The 15,151-nt window shown below is 39.9% G+C and overlaps 2 protein-coding genes across 3 annotated transcripts in view; one reads left to right on the top strand and one right to left on the bottom strand.

Moving 5' to 3' along the window:
- Positions 1–4,209, top strand: part of antxr1b (ANTXR cell adhesion molecule 1b) — a 17,299-nt gene extending 13,090 nt beyond the window's left edge. For both annotated transcript variants that reach the window (XM_005735267.2, XM_005735266.1), the window contains exons 16-18: positions 1,695–1,859; positions 2,588–2,668; positions 3,376–4,209. In XM_005735267.2, the coding sequence (XP_005735324.1) occupies positions 1,695–1,859; positions 2,588–2,668; positions 3,376–3,753 (624 nt within the window). In that variant the 3' untranslated portion in view covers positions 3,754–4,209. The remainder of the gene's footprint in view (positions 1–1,694; positions 1,860–2,587; positions 2,669–3,375) is intronic.
- A 3,430-nt stretch (positions 4,210–7,639) lies between these two features.
- The window catches only part of LOC102202121 (AP2-associated protein kinase 1-like), a 20,622-nt gene continuing 13,110 nt past the window's right edge, over positions 7,640–15,151 (bottom strand). Inside the window, exons 16-18 of the mRNA XM_013911396.1 lie at positions 14,804–14,974; positions 13,569–13,676; positions 7,640–9,026 (exon numbers count right to left, since the gene is read on the bottom strand). Coding sequence (XP_013766850.1) covers positions 8,347–9,026; positions 13,569–13,676; positions 14,804–14,974 — 959 coding nt within the window. The 3' untranslated portion in view covers positions 7,640–8,346. The remainder of the gene's footprint in view (positions 9,027–13,568; positions 13,677–14,803; positions 14,975–15,151) is intronic.

The raw sequence follows: 15,151 nt of genomic DNA, 5'->3' as shown, positions 1-15,151 counted from the left end.
AAGTTTTGTGGATATTATACATGGTTATGCTGAGGATATGTCGGCCAATTTCCACTGGAAATGCCTTTTGGTTTAACTGTCAGCAAGGAATTTGCATTTGCACTGTAAAATTTTTATATAACTTTAATACACAAAAAACAGCTGCTTGTTTAAGTGAAAATACATTGATGTTTGTTTGTTTTTTGCACGTTGAGGAGTTGTAAAGTATTTTGTCTACTTTCAATTATATCGTCAGTTATATCGTTATCGCAAATTTTCAAATGTATATCGTGATAAATATTTTTGGTCATATCGCCCTACTCTACTGCTGACTGGTTTCAGCCTCACTGATATACACGTGGCAAGCTTCACTCCGGCATTCAGCTAAAAGTAAATGCTCAAAGACGGGAATGAGATCAAACAGTAGTACAGCAAGCATACACAAGAAAACAGGAAGCAAGTCAGCCTTTGAAAGAGATGAGTATGCGACTCTGTGCTGGACGGCACTGAGTCACTTTGTTGTCGTGATTAGCTCTGAGAAACAGAAAGAGTTTAGATGAGGCCCTGTGCACAATAAACTGCGAAGTCGGCATAAGTGCTCCAAAGAGTGGAGCAGTTTGGTTCATGGTGTTGAGATAAGAGCAAGCAAGCTGTTCCCAGTGTACGCTGAAATGCGAGAGGAGGAGGAGGAAGACAACAGAATCTTCAGACCAGAGAGGACCAGATGTGTGCGTGGTTTGGGAGGATAAGGTCAAGGAGACAGTTGTCACCCAGTCAGTGTGAAGTTTTGGGTTTTTTTTTTTAACAGACTGGTTGTGAAGTCTGAAGAGTCTTTGCTGTGAACACTTCCAAAACCAGCTACGGAAAGTATGCACAGCTTCATTTATGTGCCTTTTCTGCCAAGTTAAAGCCTTGGTGGCTTGTCTGGTGCAGCTGAAAGGGAGTGAATTTGAGTAATGAACTTTCAAGGCTGCTTTGACAGAAATGCTTTCACTCTTACTGTGCCGGGTTCCTTTTTTAGCTTTATTGGTGACTCTGAGAATCGAGATATTTGTGTTAGAGAAAAACCCAGTCGGGCTCTTGTTGAATCTTAAGATTTGTTAGTGAATATGGTTTGAGACTTAATGCTCTATATCCTCTTGAAGGTTTAGAAATAAAACCTAAATGTAAAACTTGTGTCGCAAATTGAAACAATTCAAGTCAGAGCCAAAGGAGCTACTTTTGTGTGTGTGTGTTTTGAGATCTTGTGGACTTCAGTGGACTGGCTTTAATTAAAACCCACACAGGAATGCTTCAAAACATGTTAACGTACAAGGAAAGAGATTTTTTTGTTTCTTTGAGTAAAAGGAAATGCGGCACATTGTGTCAAACACAAACCTCATTTACAGCAGTCACATTCAGGCACCCTGACACACGTGCAGAGGCAGTGGTAAAACTAGAACCCACTGGATGTGATTTTATTGGCTCAGATCTTGTCAGTTCTCCAGAATCACAACTTTGGTCCAACTTTTCACGTTTTTCTGGCTTCATATTTTTCCTCTTGGACTCTACTAGAGAAGCTTTGCATGACTGATGACAAAATCCTTATTTATCTTCTATCACCCCTTCATCCATTCTCTGTCTGAGTTGTGGAGCTTTTTTACCACCGTTGGAGACCACTGGAGGCTCCATACTAACGTGGCTGTCTGAAACACAAAGCTTTTCTTTCTTTTCAGGTTCGATGGGGAGATAAAGGATCGACTGAAGAAGGAGCCAAACTGGAAAAGGCTAAAAACGCTCGCGTTGTGATGCCCGCGCAGGAGTACGATCCTGCTCCACTGCGGCATTACTACAACTCACACAAATCTTCCCAACCCCACAAGTGGTACTCGCCCATCAAGGTGCTCCAGTATTTCACTTTTCATGTCCATCTGTTTGGCAGTTTGTTCATGGCCCTTCTGTGCACTGTGTTCTACAGTAGACTTGCTTGCCATAAATAAAACGTGCTATTTTGGTCTAATACACTCTCCCGACAGAGATTCTTAATATCAAGAGTTACACTTTCTGGTTAAATAAGGGTTAAATAAATCCAAAGTATTACTGTAGCTTTCCTGTTTTGAAAAAACATTTCATCTCAGCTCTACTTGCTGGCTTTTCCTAGAGTTTTAAATCTCATGGCCATGACACAGAAATGTATTACTGCCATAAAAAGTATTCTAAGGCATGGATCACATATGTAATATATAGATAATAGTGTTTCCAGATGCTCTTCTTTGACATGTAGGACCCTTCCTTACATATGTCTTCCAACACAGAAAAAAAAGACTTTATGTATGACCAGGAAACAGTTAATACAATTGGTTTCCTCACATATTAGTCAGCTGGGTGGATGGTAATAGGAACCAGACATGCACTGAGCTAACCCCTGAATATGGAATTTGTTGAGCGGGTGTTATTTCAAACAAAATACATTCTTTGTTTATCTGTCTCTTTGTCATATTAAAGCCTCCTGAGATACATCTGGAGCAAAAGTGCTCCAGAGCCAGGCTGGCAATTAACTGTGGATAAGGGATTGTTGGTATTTTTATTTATTTATGCTGTTTTGTTTTTTTTATTCGTCCTCCTTTAGGGCAAACTGGATGCTCTGTGTGTATTTCTGAGAAAAGGCTACGACAGAGTGTCTGTAATGCGACCATATCCCGGAGACAAGGTGAGGCATGAGAAAATAAAAGGTAACATTTTAACCTCCTCTGCAAGGTAACACAACTGGATATTTCACGCTTGTAAGATGAGCACACGTTGAAATAATAAAAGGATTGCGAACCAGCTATTTCAGCTTGTGGCAGGAAGACATTTAAGAGTCTGAATTTATTATCTTTGGAAAATAGGAATGTTTGAAGTTCAGGATCAAACAAGGAAAAAAAGAAAAGTGGAGTGGATGGAAAATAACCTTGAATCTTATCTGCATGACATTAACTTCACTTATCCAATAAACTAAACATTTTTAAGTCAAAGCCGCTTCAAATCCCAGGAGTATTTACTTCAAGGAAACCCTCAAGTGGCACAGCGAGTAGACAAAAGTGAAAACAACTGCAGCATTGTCTGGAGCATTGCTTTCATCATCTGCAGAAATCATTAAGAGTAGATGTTGCCTGCCTTCTTAAACTCCCAGCGTCAGCACGGCTGGCCTGTCAGGAATGCTGTTTTCTTCCACAGCACAAAGTAATGGTGGAATTTTCTCTTTCCATCTGAGAGCTGTATCTCTCCAAACCTGCTAACTGCTGTGCCACAGGAGATGTTGGACTTTTCTTGTCTTAATTGCCCTTTTTCTTCATGTCTCTCACTGTACAGTTGAAGTACTTAACAAAAGCAAACTTCTGTATTGAGCCGTGAACACTTCCTGTGCTCTAATTACAGGGCAGGTGCATAAACTTCACCCGGAGTAAATCCTATCCTGCTCCTCGCTACCCCATCTACAAACACCCCGCCACACCTGTCTACACTTTGCCCCACAGCTACCAGCGCCGTCTGTCGGAGGGCAACGAGCTCTCCCACTTGCCCCCCTCTCCAACTTCAACCCTTCCTCCTCTGCCATCCACTCCTCCGCCATCCTCCTCCAGCTCGCCCATGTACACGCCACCTCCAAACAGAGCCCTGCCCTCAACCAGCAACAGCTCTCTCTCTGCTCCTCCGTCTCCTACCGGCTCTCTGCCGCCTCCACCTCAGGGTCCACCTCCGTGTAGAGCACCACCTCCATCGCGGCCCCCTCCACGCCCCAATCATGACAACCACTGATAACTAAAAACTGAAATACTGGAGGATCCCAGCTCCGAACGGGAACCTAAAAAAGGGCTTTTCACTGTGTCTTTTCACCTGGTGATCACCCACTCGTGGCCCACACCTGCCATGATATGAACTGTGACTTTGTTTTTTTAAGTTTAAAAAGTTAAATTTTTTGGTGTAAATGAGCACAGCTTTGGCTAATGGAGTTAGCATTCATTTCTTTTTTTAAAGAAGTTTTGCTCTTCAATTCAGATAATTTGGTCAAACATTTCAAATTACCAATGAAAATTGTAACCTTTGTCTTTAAACTGTCACGAGTTTGAACAGCAGAAAACCCAGTGCTTCATCAAAGGTATCATGTGTTTTATACATGAGAGTTGGTCCAGGAAGCAATATTTTGTGAATGAATGTTCTTTGAATCACAAAAACATACATTTACACACATTGTATTTAATGGAAGTTGATTGTTTTTAATACTATGAGTATTTTTGAGGTTTTTTGGGTTAATTTTTTTTAAAGTAAGCAGAGCTGGGCAAGCTGTTTTGCTACAAGTGTTTATGCTAAGCTAAGCTAACTGCACCCTAGCTTCACATTCATCGTACAGGCACGAGAGTGGCTTTGATATCCTCACCTAGCTTTTGGCAAGAAAACAAATAAGCATATTTACCACAGTTAAGATTTACACATTGCTGACACAAACATTGTTTGCTGCAGAGAAACTGGTCCACTCGCCTCATCAGTGTGGAAATAAATTCTTTCGCAGACCGGAGATGTTCGAGTATTCAGACACTGAGTTTGGCAGCGTGTGACGCTGTTTAAGTTCTGTCACAAATGTGACCTCTGGAAAGTCACTGTGCGACTGATTCAGCTGGCAGAACGGCAGACTCAGATTTATGTTACGTCTGATTTGTTCACACCACTATGATGTGCAATAAATCATTTTAAAGATAACTTTCCTTTCCTTCTTTTGCCCCGTGTCAGAGATTTTTATCAGAAATTTGTACACTACAGGCACCTCTGCAAATGTTTCCGTTCATTTTGAATGAATAAACTCCTCTCAAGTGTGTAGTAGATGTGTGTAATGTTCAGTATCACCACGTAACCCGATAAATGTGTGCACTTGTTAAGCCTAAACAGATTTTGGCTTGTCACAGTGGAGAGAAGACAGCTACTAGTATCATAGCATATATATATTAAAAGAAAGTCATCTTATGAATCGCTTGTTATGACTCAGCGAGATCCCCAAATCCACACCTGAAATATGTGCCTTCAAAACTACCTGTATATTACATGCAATTTTATTAGGGACACTCGAATAAAAAACAAAAATGAATTAAAAATATCAATTATCTTTTATCTACTGTCACTTCAGAGGACAAAACTATACTCATTTGCTCAGGACTGCAAGACTGAAAAAGTGGAAAAGATCAAAATAAGGTTTCTTTTCTGAGTGGCTCCATGAGCTTTGAAGCGGAGGAAGTGAGCTGCCTGAAGTGATTCTTAATCCTTGTAAAAAAAAAAAAAAAGAAAGAAAGAAAGAAAAGAAAAGAAAATGCCCAATTTTTCCATGTATGGAAGTCAGTGGGAATGGGGAAGTAAAAGAGGCAGATGGACTTTACTGCTGTGCTTCAGTGGGAAAACACCTACAGCTGAAATGTGGACATATACATACATGCATATATAAGTTACTGAAAGCATTTATAATAAACTACAAAACCAGAACATATAATCACAACCACTTTATTAGGGTACAGCTTGCTAGTACTGGGTTGGACCCCCATTAATTCTTTCTGGCATAGATTCACAAGCTGCTGGAAACACTCCTCATGATTTTGGTCCATACTGACACGATAGCATCACACGGCTTGTTGACTGCACATCCACCCTATTGGAAGAAGCCATCAGAAGATGGATATACTGTGATCATAAAGGGATGGAGTCAGCAGCATTACTCAAAAAGGCTGTGGTGTTTTAAATATGCCTGATTTTTACTACGGTGCCCAACGTGGTCCAAGAAAATATTACCAACACCATCACATCACCACCACCAGCTTGAAGTGATGATACAGGCAGGATGCACGGATGCATTGATGCACACGTTCATGTTATTTACATAAACCTCTAACCCTACCATATGAATGTTGCAGAAGAAATGAAGACTCGTCAGGGTGGCAACATTTTGCTGTCCAATTTTGGTGAATTTTTGTGGTTAGGGTGAACTGTATAGCCTCAGTTTCCTGTTCTTAGTTGATAGGAGTGGCACGCAGTGTGTCATATTCAGAGGTGCTCTTCTGCATACCTTGATTCTAAAGTGATTATTTGAGTTATAGTGGCGGGGAACTGTTAGATATTTAGTCTTTTTTGGACTGTTCTCTGTAAACCCTAGAGATGGTTGTGTGGGAAAATCCCAGCAGATCAGCACTTTCTGAAATACTCAGACCAGCCTGTCTGGAACCAACAACCATGCCACGTTCAAAGTCACTTACATCACTCTGCTCTGCTCACTTTGAACATCAGCAGATCATCTTAATCATGTCTACGTGCCTAAATGCGTTGGGCTGCTGCCACGTGATTGGCTGGCTGACTTTTGTGCTAACAAGCAGTTTATTCAGTGTGCCTAATAAAATGGCAAGTTAGTGTATATCGTTGCGATAGGTTAAACCATATTACAACACATTTTCAGCGATGTGCTTTTCGGGTGAGATGTGGCTCTCTATAACAAAAGACAGGGGAAAACGCATTTTGTAACAATCCAGAGCAGCCGGTCAGCTGATTTTCATTAAACTCAGATCTCCTAAAATAAATCCTAATGTAACTTTTCCATGTGTTTTTGTTCAGTTTTTTTCACCAGTAGGAAATGCTTTCGCAGACACGCGCAGGCGGACTTGCAGTCCTGTGAGCGGTGAGCTCATGGAGGCGTGTCAAAGAAAACTTCCAGAAGCAGAGGCAGCAGTGGGATTAAAGGCAGCAAACTGCCGAAGTGAAAGCAAAATACAACCATTATGACCTGGAGATGTGGAAGAAGGTGTTTATGTATCCTAATGCTGGCAAAGAATTCACATGAAAGCAAGAAAAAGATTCATTCAGTTTGCAGCTATACAGGGGAGAGTGTTTGTCTTCTTTTATTAACCTACGCCATCAATGCGAGAAGGAGCAGCAGTGTTTGTGCAGCTCTTTCTCCCCCATACCTTTAAAAACAGTCAAAATAAATGGAGTACTATGCTTTTGCTGAGGTTTGCTAGTGCTACTGTTTACCTTGGCTGCACAAACAATGGCAGTGAGTGTCTTCAGGCAGCTTAATCACCTCAAGTCATGCAGATTTATGAGCCACGGTGCAGCTTACGCACAGCCTTGAGCTAATTTATAATAAATCTCTCGTGCTTATCTATTTCCCTTCAGCTATATAAATCTTTAGAGGTTACTCTTCAAAATCTGGACGATCCAAACAGAGTCAGACAAAAAACTTAATAGTTTCAGCTTATGTCTCTTACAACACATTCAGAACAGAAATGTGACCATTGTTTGTCAAAGCAGTGAATAAAAAGATCTCCATTGTGTTCATAATTCATTTATTTTCACTGGTGATATTTCCTAAAGTCCAGTATTAATAATCAGATAGTATAGATTCAAAAAAATACTACGCATGAACAAAATACTTTTCCAGCAAAGGCAGTATGGTTTATAAAAAAGTCCACATCTTTGCCAAAGTGTGAAGCAAAACTGGAAACAAATTCTTGTAAACCATAAAAAAAAAACCTCACTGAAGTAGCAGTTTATTGGAAATGAACTTGGTTTTTCTAAGAGTTTCTACAAACACATAAAACGCCAATGATTTAAACTAACAGATATGATATATAACTTCTTTAAAGATCATTATAAGGAGCTTGTGAGTAATCAATTCATTCTTTGGGAACTTTATTCTGAATAACGTACAGCTGCAGGTTTAGTAAATCTACAATGCTTTAACTCGGTTCTTTGAAAGTAGCAAATATGAAGAAATATTTAGTTTTGTAGAATTTCTTTGGTTTATAGCAAAAGATTTGGTGTCAGTGGGAACACTAAGTCAGTTTGTTTGAGTCATTTTGGAAAACAAAGGCACAATCTGTATTCTAAATGTGAACTAAGGAGGAAACCGCAACAACATTATAAACACAACTACTCACAATTACAGCACGTACTGTATTAGATCGAAGTTATTTGTGTTTTCTATAATGTTAGAATGCTCATGATTTTCTTTCCTTTCAAAATGTGACACATGGAGGGATTTCCTTAAAAAACTTAAATTAACTTTTGTCAGTGACAGATCCATGAACGATGACCATTTTAGCCAAAGCTCAAACTATTTGTAAAGTGCTGATGTGATGCACTGCGGTTCTCAGACTGAAGACGGATCTCATGGCTGAGGTAGAACATCAAGTTTTAACATGAACTGGTTTAAGGATTACTTCAATTATTTTAAATAGCCAACAATAATCTCAAAAGTAAAATTACACCAGAGATTTAAGTAATACTGCCACTGAACTATATGTTGGCTTCTTCATTACTTGCAAAAAAAAAAAAAAGCTCCTAATTGTTTTTTTGTTTTTTTTAAAGATGATTATATAATCAGGGTTTCTCCTGAGAACATCTTGGTTGAAATGGTGCAGCGGTAAACGGGTCATCGAGAGCTCTACCCCCTATGGTCCAGGAATGTAACGGCCCCACAGCTACTGAGCCTACGGCGGCTTGCTGACCGATCCTGGAGACGACCCGGTGCACGGCCACCGGCTGCTGAAGCAAAGGCGTCTCTGGAGCCGCTCGTCTACTCTGAAAAACGTGAGAAAATGGCGTTCTAGCTGAATGACGCGGTTTGCTGGCTTGGATTTGCTGTGCACCAGACTTAAATACACAAGTGTTGATAGGAACTTCTTTGGTGGTTTCCTGCCTCTTTCCAAACGGGGCCTGGAGGAAAACATCAGACACCTCAACAGGTTTATGAGACGCCACCTTAGTTTCTTTTGCTGGAGTCTTAAAAGGGGCCAGCTGGAAGACATCAGAGGTAAACTGGCTGTCTGGAGGCTGGAATTGGGATTCTTGGTCTAATAGTGTGAAATGAAGACTGGTGCGAGGAGTTTGTCTGGTATGGTGTTGACTGTACCATTCATCTGTCAGCAACATGTGTTTATCATAGACACATGATGCAGTCCTCTGCTGGACTCTCAGCTTTTGTTTTTCCTCTGCGAGCTGCACAGAAGCTGCTGTCCAGGCGGCTCGCAGCTCATTGCTGTTCGGCTCCCTCTGCAGGTCTGTATGAGGAAGAGACACGAGAAAGGTCACCTAGGGAGAATGATGCACGAGAGCTTTTCAACACAGTGACATTTCTTTTCTTATTATTTTTATATTGAAAAGAAATTGATGCTTAATTTAAAAAGAATCAAGTAAACTGCTCCTTGTGACAAAAATCATAGTATTGTCAAAATGGTGCAACATACACTGAGAAAAAAAAAAAAAAATCAAGGAAACGGTTGATCATTAGTTTAACACAAACTTTAGTTAAACTTCAAGGATATCTTTTCACCTGCTTTGGTGCAAATCACAGTGGCCAGGCATTCATAAAATGAATTCTAATTCAAAGTTTTTTTTATTAAATGAATGTACACTGAGTTATCTGATGCATGTTAAAAGTCAAAAACTTGTTAGGAGAGTAAAGAAGAAAATGTGCTGGGGCACAAAAATGTTCAGCTATGCCAGCGTGATCTGTCAGACCTGTATCACGAATAACTGGAATTATGTAATACAGTGTATGAAGGAGTAACTGTTGCTGTTTAATTGCTCCTTTAAAATTCATTATTGATTAAAGATGGATGATTACATTAATAATTATGTAATTGAAAACCTCCATGATGATGTTAGACTAAAAAAAAAAAAAAGTTTCCTTTTAAAAGCATGCATATAAAAATATTAACTGAAAAAACAAATAATGGAGCTATTAAACTGCCTCAATACCAACACAGAAAACGTGGCGTAAGAAAAAAAAATTCTAAAAAATAGACAAATTAAATTAAATTAGAATTAAATCGAGCATGAAGCTGCTGTTTCGTCTTACCTGAGTAGAGGTAAGGTGTTTCCCAGGGAGATTCTTATTAATGCTTTAAACCTATCCTCCTACATAATAACATCACATTTAATAGATTATTTACATACAAAATCCTATTCGAAGCCTTTACTTCAGGTAGATATCATTATAGCAAACAAAAAAAAGTTGAGCAAAAATAGAAATATCAGGATAAATAAACAATGTAGTCTTTATAAACCACTTACACAATTAGCATAGAATCAATACTCGACAAGCTGACATTCACATTTGTACTTTATTTGCCATCCCTTTATAATTCTTTAGTTATCTCACAAAAATAGAAGGAGCACACAATATCACAGCTCTGACGCGGGATTGGGCCCTAATGACAGGAGGCGTCTCAAAACACTCAGTAATATCAGGTAATGGGCAGTGGCCACTTTTGGCAAAAACAAGAGAGGAGAAAACAAACAAATGACCAAAAAAAGAAGAACAAAATAAAAGAGGGGCTTTGTTTCACATCAAGGAATCGTCTCGATTGGCTTTTTTTTGTGTCTTCCCACTGATTTCAACGGCACACTGGCAGCTACAGGGAGAAAGCTCGGGAGTTGCATAGGTTCAAACAGTGACTGCAAAAGACTGAGCTGTTCAGTGGAAGGATCGTAAAGAGGATGCTCAAAAACACAAGCTGACCTGCAGTCATTACGCCTGCTTTTAAAACAGCTTCCTCCACCTCTTTTCTCCTGCAGATTTATGAGGACCAAAAATTTGATGTACTCAAAACACTTCCAATTTTGGGGGCAGAGACAGATAAACTGAAATAACACAGGAGCCGATATAGTGTACGTAATTAAACCTGCTAGCATGAAACTTCTGGTCTTCTTATTAGATCTTGCACAAACATATCAGGACATTTAGAGTGTCCTTTACAAAATAACTTTTTAACGAGTAAAAGGTACACGGAAGCAAGTATCTTCATCGGATCCTACGGACACATCAATATTGCTGACTACAGAGCTGATCCTTTCTAACTCATGACAGTGATGCTGTCTGATAATTGAACCACAGCTACAGCAGGAGTGCAGTATGTTCACTGAAAGACTGGCAGACTGGCAGAGTAGACCTCTCCACACTTCACAGAGCCCCTCACACGTTTCACATCTGTAATTCAATAACTGCAATACGGAGAGCAGACCTCGAGAGGACAACGAGACAGGGAGCAGTAAGCCAATACTGTACATTTCCAGCTCTCGGAGAGAGCAATGTAGCTCTGACTACCTGAGAGAATTTAGAATGGGAGGAGGGTCGGGGCCTGTGCTTTCAGAGGAGACGTGACCGTCGTCATATTTGCAGCAAACATCAACACAAACAGGCTACTGGAAAAAACACCGCCAACAATTTGGACTCCACGCACACACACACACGTCATAACACTGTATACCAACACACATGAACATAACATTCAACAACACTGCCATGCTTTTTGATATGAATCCTGTGACCACTAAAACCGGCTAAGCAACAAAAACAAAAAGAAAAAAAGAAAAGAAAAAGAAACGACTTTAAAAGCACAATTTCAAATGAAGCGCATCAACTCCCGCTCTGAAGAAGACTGTTCTGAATAAAAATATAATCCTTCATCAGTTCATGTAAACAAACAGAACACAGGCTCACTTTCATTTCACGAAGATAGAATAAGACATAGGATTCAGTCTGGCCTTTCAGACTGAACAGACTAGGGTTATCATCTATACATTTTCAATGTACTGACAATTATTGAGTAGATAGAACCAAGAAAGAAAGAAAAAAACTTCCTTAACACATAATTCCACAAAGAGGAATGAGATATTTATATATATTCTTCAATATTATTGAATGATTATGGTGTTAAGAATCATAGATATATTTTGTATTATAGACTAATATTTATTTCTTACATTCATTCTCTAACACGCTATAATATTAACATGTATTAACAGGGAGAGAGAGATTTCACAAGTAAAGCAATATGTTTTCCACAAGTAAAGCTTTATGACAATGACTTCATATAATATACGGTCTGGATAGGAGCCTGCAGGGAGTTGCAGATATCTATTTACACAAATTAGGAGTAAACAAACATAAGGAATGCAGAAGGAATTGCACAATGTGGAATGAATATGCTAATGTGAAAATAATTTGTGAAATGATGCGTTAGTGCCAAGAAATGATATGAATAGTCATGTATGCTCTGCCTATATATAACTGCTACTTTATATCCTATTACTGCTGATTTTTCAAATTATTGTCATGCATTACTATCGATATGGCACGCTGCTATTAACACAGATAAATGACCCCGTTTCATCATTTTTAATTCCAACCCTATCTATTGCCTGCCTTGAGGACGAAAGTTTAAAAAAAAAAGAAATACGAAGAAGCTCAAAATAAGAGCATAAAAGAAAGCGTGCTGGCTCTCACTGCGTGGTTGGACATACTGTATTTTGCTAGTAGTTCAGTTTTGTGGTGACGTTGTCATTTTGCTTTCAGAAATCCAGCAGTTTGCTTCTTTTATTATTATTATTGTTATTATTTTATGGCACTTCACTGAGGTTATGGCTGTCTGGTTTCCAGATTGTAACACCGTTTAATGTTTCTCAGCCTAATCTATAGCAGCTTTAAATTTTTAAGCTATTCCTTCCTACAGCTCTGACAGAGGTAACGTTTCTGCAACTGTGCAAATCAGGCTACATGACTAAGTTTCAAAGAAGTTTGGCTTTTACAGGAATAAACCTCATTTGAATAAATGGTCACTCAATTTTTTTTCTGCATGTTTTTTTTCTTTAAAATGTGCAAATAAATCTGGGGAGGAGAATTTAAAAAGGCAAACGACGACAAATTCACTTGCGCACGATTATAACTACAACCACTTAGAACTATGCTTATTATACATTACAACAATGATCTTCTATAGTTTGCTATAAGGAATAATGCAGTGTTTTTCAGACAAACTGGACAGCTGTATTATATCCTGATTGACAGAAATGGTGTAATGGTTCATCTTTAGAAAGTATGATGATGATACGTTTGCGTATTGGCCACTCTTCCAGAATGCACAATACATGATGCAAGGAGATAAAACATGACGGTGAAGGTGAGAGATGAGAAGTCAAGATAGGCCAGATGATTGGATCGATATGGTGGAAAGGACAGGAATGGAAAAAAGCACTGAAAGGTGATTTCTACTGCAGCAACTACAATGCTGATGACAGCCAAGGGGTGCAGGAAGCTAGCTATGACAACAGTGTTGATCGCTGTTATGCTATGCCAGTCTATAATCCAGTGTTACAGCTTCTATGGGGGGGAGAGTGCCTACAAGTCGATGAGCTGGTCCACCAGCAGCAGGGAGCGGGCCAAGCTGGGAAGGCTGGATTCAGAGCCGCCACTGTTACTGCGCGAGTGGCCTCCTGAAACTGGCCGAGAGACAAAAAAGGAGGGGAGGGAGGCAAGGGGGTCGAGACGGATACAAGCAAACAGAGGTGAGGAGGGGCGCAGGAGCGGGAGTCACATAAAGCAATCAAAGCAAGGGGGAGAGAGGTCAAGAAAGAGAAAAGAGAAAGAGAGGGCTGAATTTACCCATTTCCTTCTACAGGTTTTCAAACATTACTTTGACTGAGCATGTAGAATAATACAGCTAGCTGGTCTGCGTCTCAGTAAATATCACTGCGATTCATTTTTTTCTGGAACCATCTTTCCCATCCAGTGCTTCCTAGAGGAGAGTGTAAAGACATACCTTGGGAATTCTTTCGGCCTGTGACGGGAATAGGGTCAAACTCATCCTCTGTACCAGCCTCTGCGCTGGGTTGCTGGGACTCAAAGTCTGAGATCAGGAGAGACGAGTCTGCACAAAATAAAAGCCAAATAATCCCAAAAAAGAAAACCTTTGAAGTGAAACTAGAGGTAGCTCTAAGGAAAACAATTTTATAAGGGCTTTATAGTGTAGCTGCTTCTTCCACATATAATTTAAGACATTAGTGATAATACGAGCCATTATTGTTCCTCATTACAATAAAAATGTTCTAAAAAAAGACAAAAAAACCCAGCCATTACTCCAAAAACGTATCTGCTGCACAAAGCCTGTTTGATAAGATGCTATGAGGAGAGGCCTGTAGTTATTGTTTTCATGCAGCTGGTGCACAGTCAGGCTGTGATTTGAAGCTGGCACTGTCAACGACAGTCAAAGGCTTTTGTTCACCAGCCGAGAAGCGAAAAACTAAACCACAGCTGTACAGCTGTCACTTTGTGACATAGAGAACACTTCCACAGATTAATTACTTTGCCTTCATTTTTAACTTTTAAAGATTAAGTGAAACACAAGACACACAAACAGGAAAAAAACTAAACAAAACAAAAACCACATGAGGCCAGTCGAGAACATTTTGAATGAAAATGGTTTTGTTAAGCCGTGCTTCTGATGCCACTCAGTGGTGAAAATGTCTTTTTTCTGAATGGTGAATCAGAAAACCAACTCCACTTGGTGAGGATTTCTTTGATCATTTGGTTTCAATGCCTCCCCTTTTTCCACACAGAGGCACAGCAGAAGGCTACATGGAGCCAGACAACAGCCTGCTGCAACATCCACATTAGCTTTTCTGCTAAAGTGTCATTCTTAATTAGCCAACAAAAATAAGACCAAACATGCACCTTTGTGGTAATTGCAAAGCTTGCAGGATAATTAACTGAAGAGGCTGCAGCACTGAACTACAACTGCACATCTCACTTTCACTGGTTAGGTGCTGATATTGTCTTCAGTCTTCAAAACTGTAGCTGACAACAGATGTCGGTTTCTGCTCCCCAGCTAGTGTTCGACAGCAGAGCTCAGTCTGCTGCATGACTGAGATTGTAAAGAACATCGTTGGTGCTATGTCTCTAAGGAAAACACCGCTACCCACAATACAGGAAAGTTTCTGTCAAAGATCAGGTCATAGGTAATGCTGCTTTCAGTTCAGCCCTGGCAGAGTTCCTTACCTGCTTTAGGCTGTGTGGAGTCTCCAGACAACAGGCTGAAATCATCCAAAGCAGAGGCAGCAGAAGTGGGAGCAGAAGACACAGAGGAAGTTGCACTGCTTGCTGCCAGGGGGGCAGATGGAGCAGAGATCAGAGAGCAGCCCAGGAGAGAGTCGTCTGCCGTGAGAGGATCTGAGACAAGTCAGGACAGGTGGACAGAGGAAGAGGTCTTGTTATGGTTGAATTTTCACTGACAACAAGTAAACAGATGAATGCACAGCCTGTCAGTGAGGTTTCTTCTACTACTTTCAAACATTAAAAGAGCCAAGTGTGAAGTTATACACAAAGGTAAATATAAATAAACTTCTC

Source organism: Pundamilia nyererei, unplaced genomic scaffold, assembly GCF_000239375.1.
Source record: "Pundamilia nyererei isolate P.nyererei 1_Seehausen unplaced genomic scaffold, PunNye1.0 scaffold00063, whole genome shotgun sequence".
NCBI classification, from domain to species: Eukaryota; Metazoa; Chordata; class Actinopteri; order Cichliformes; family Cichlidae; genus Pundamilia; species Pundamilia nyererei.
The sequence above is the reverse complement of the archived record's forward strand: the minus strand, read 5'-3'. Positions and strand labels throughout refer to the sequence as shown.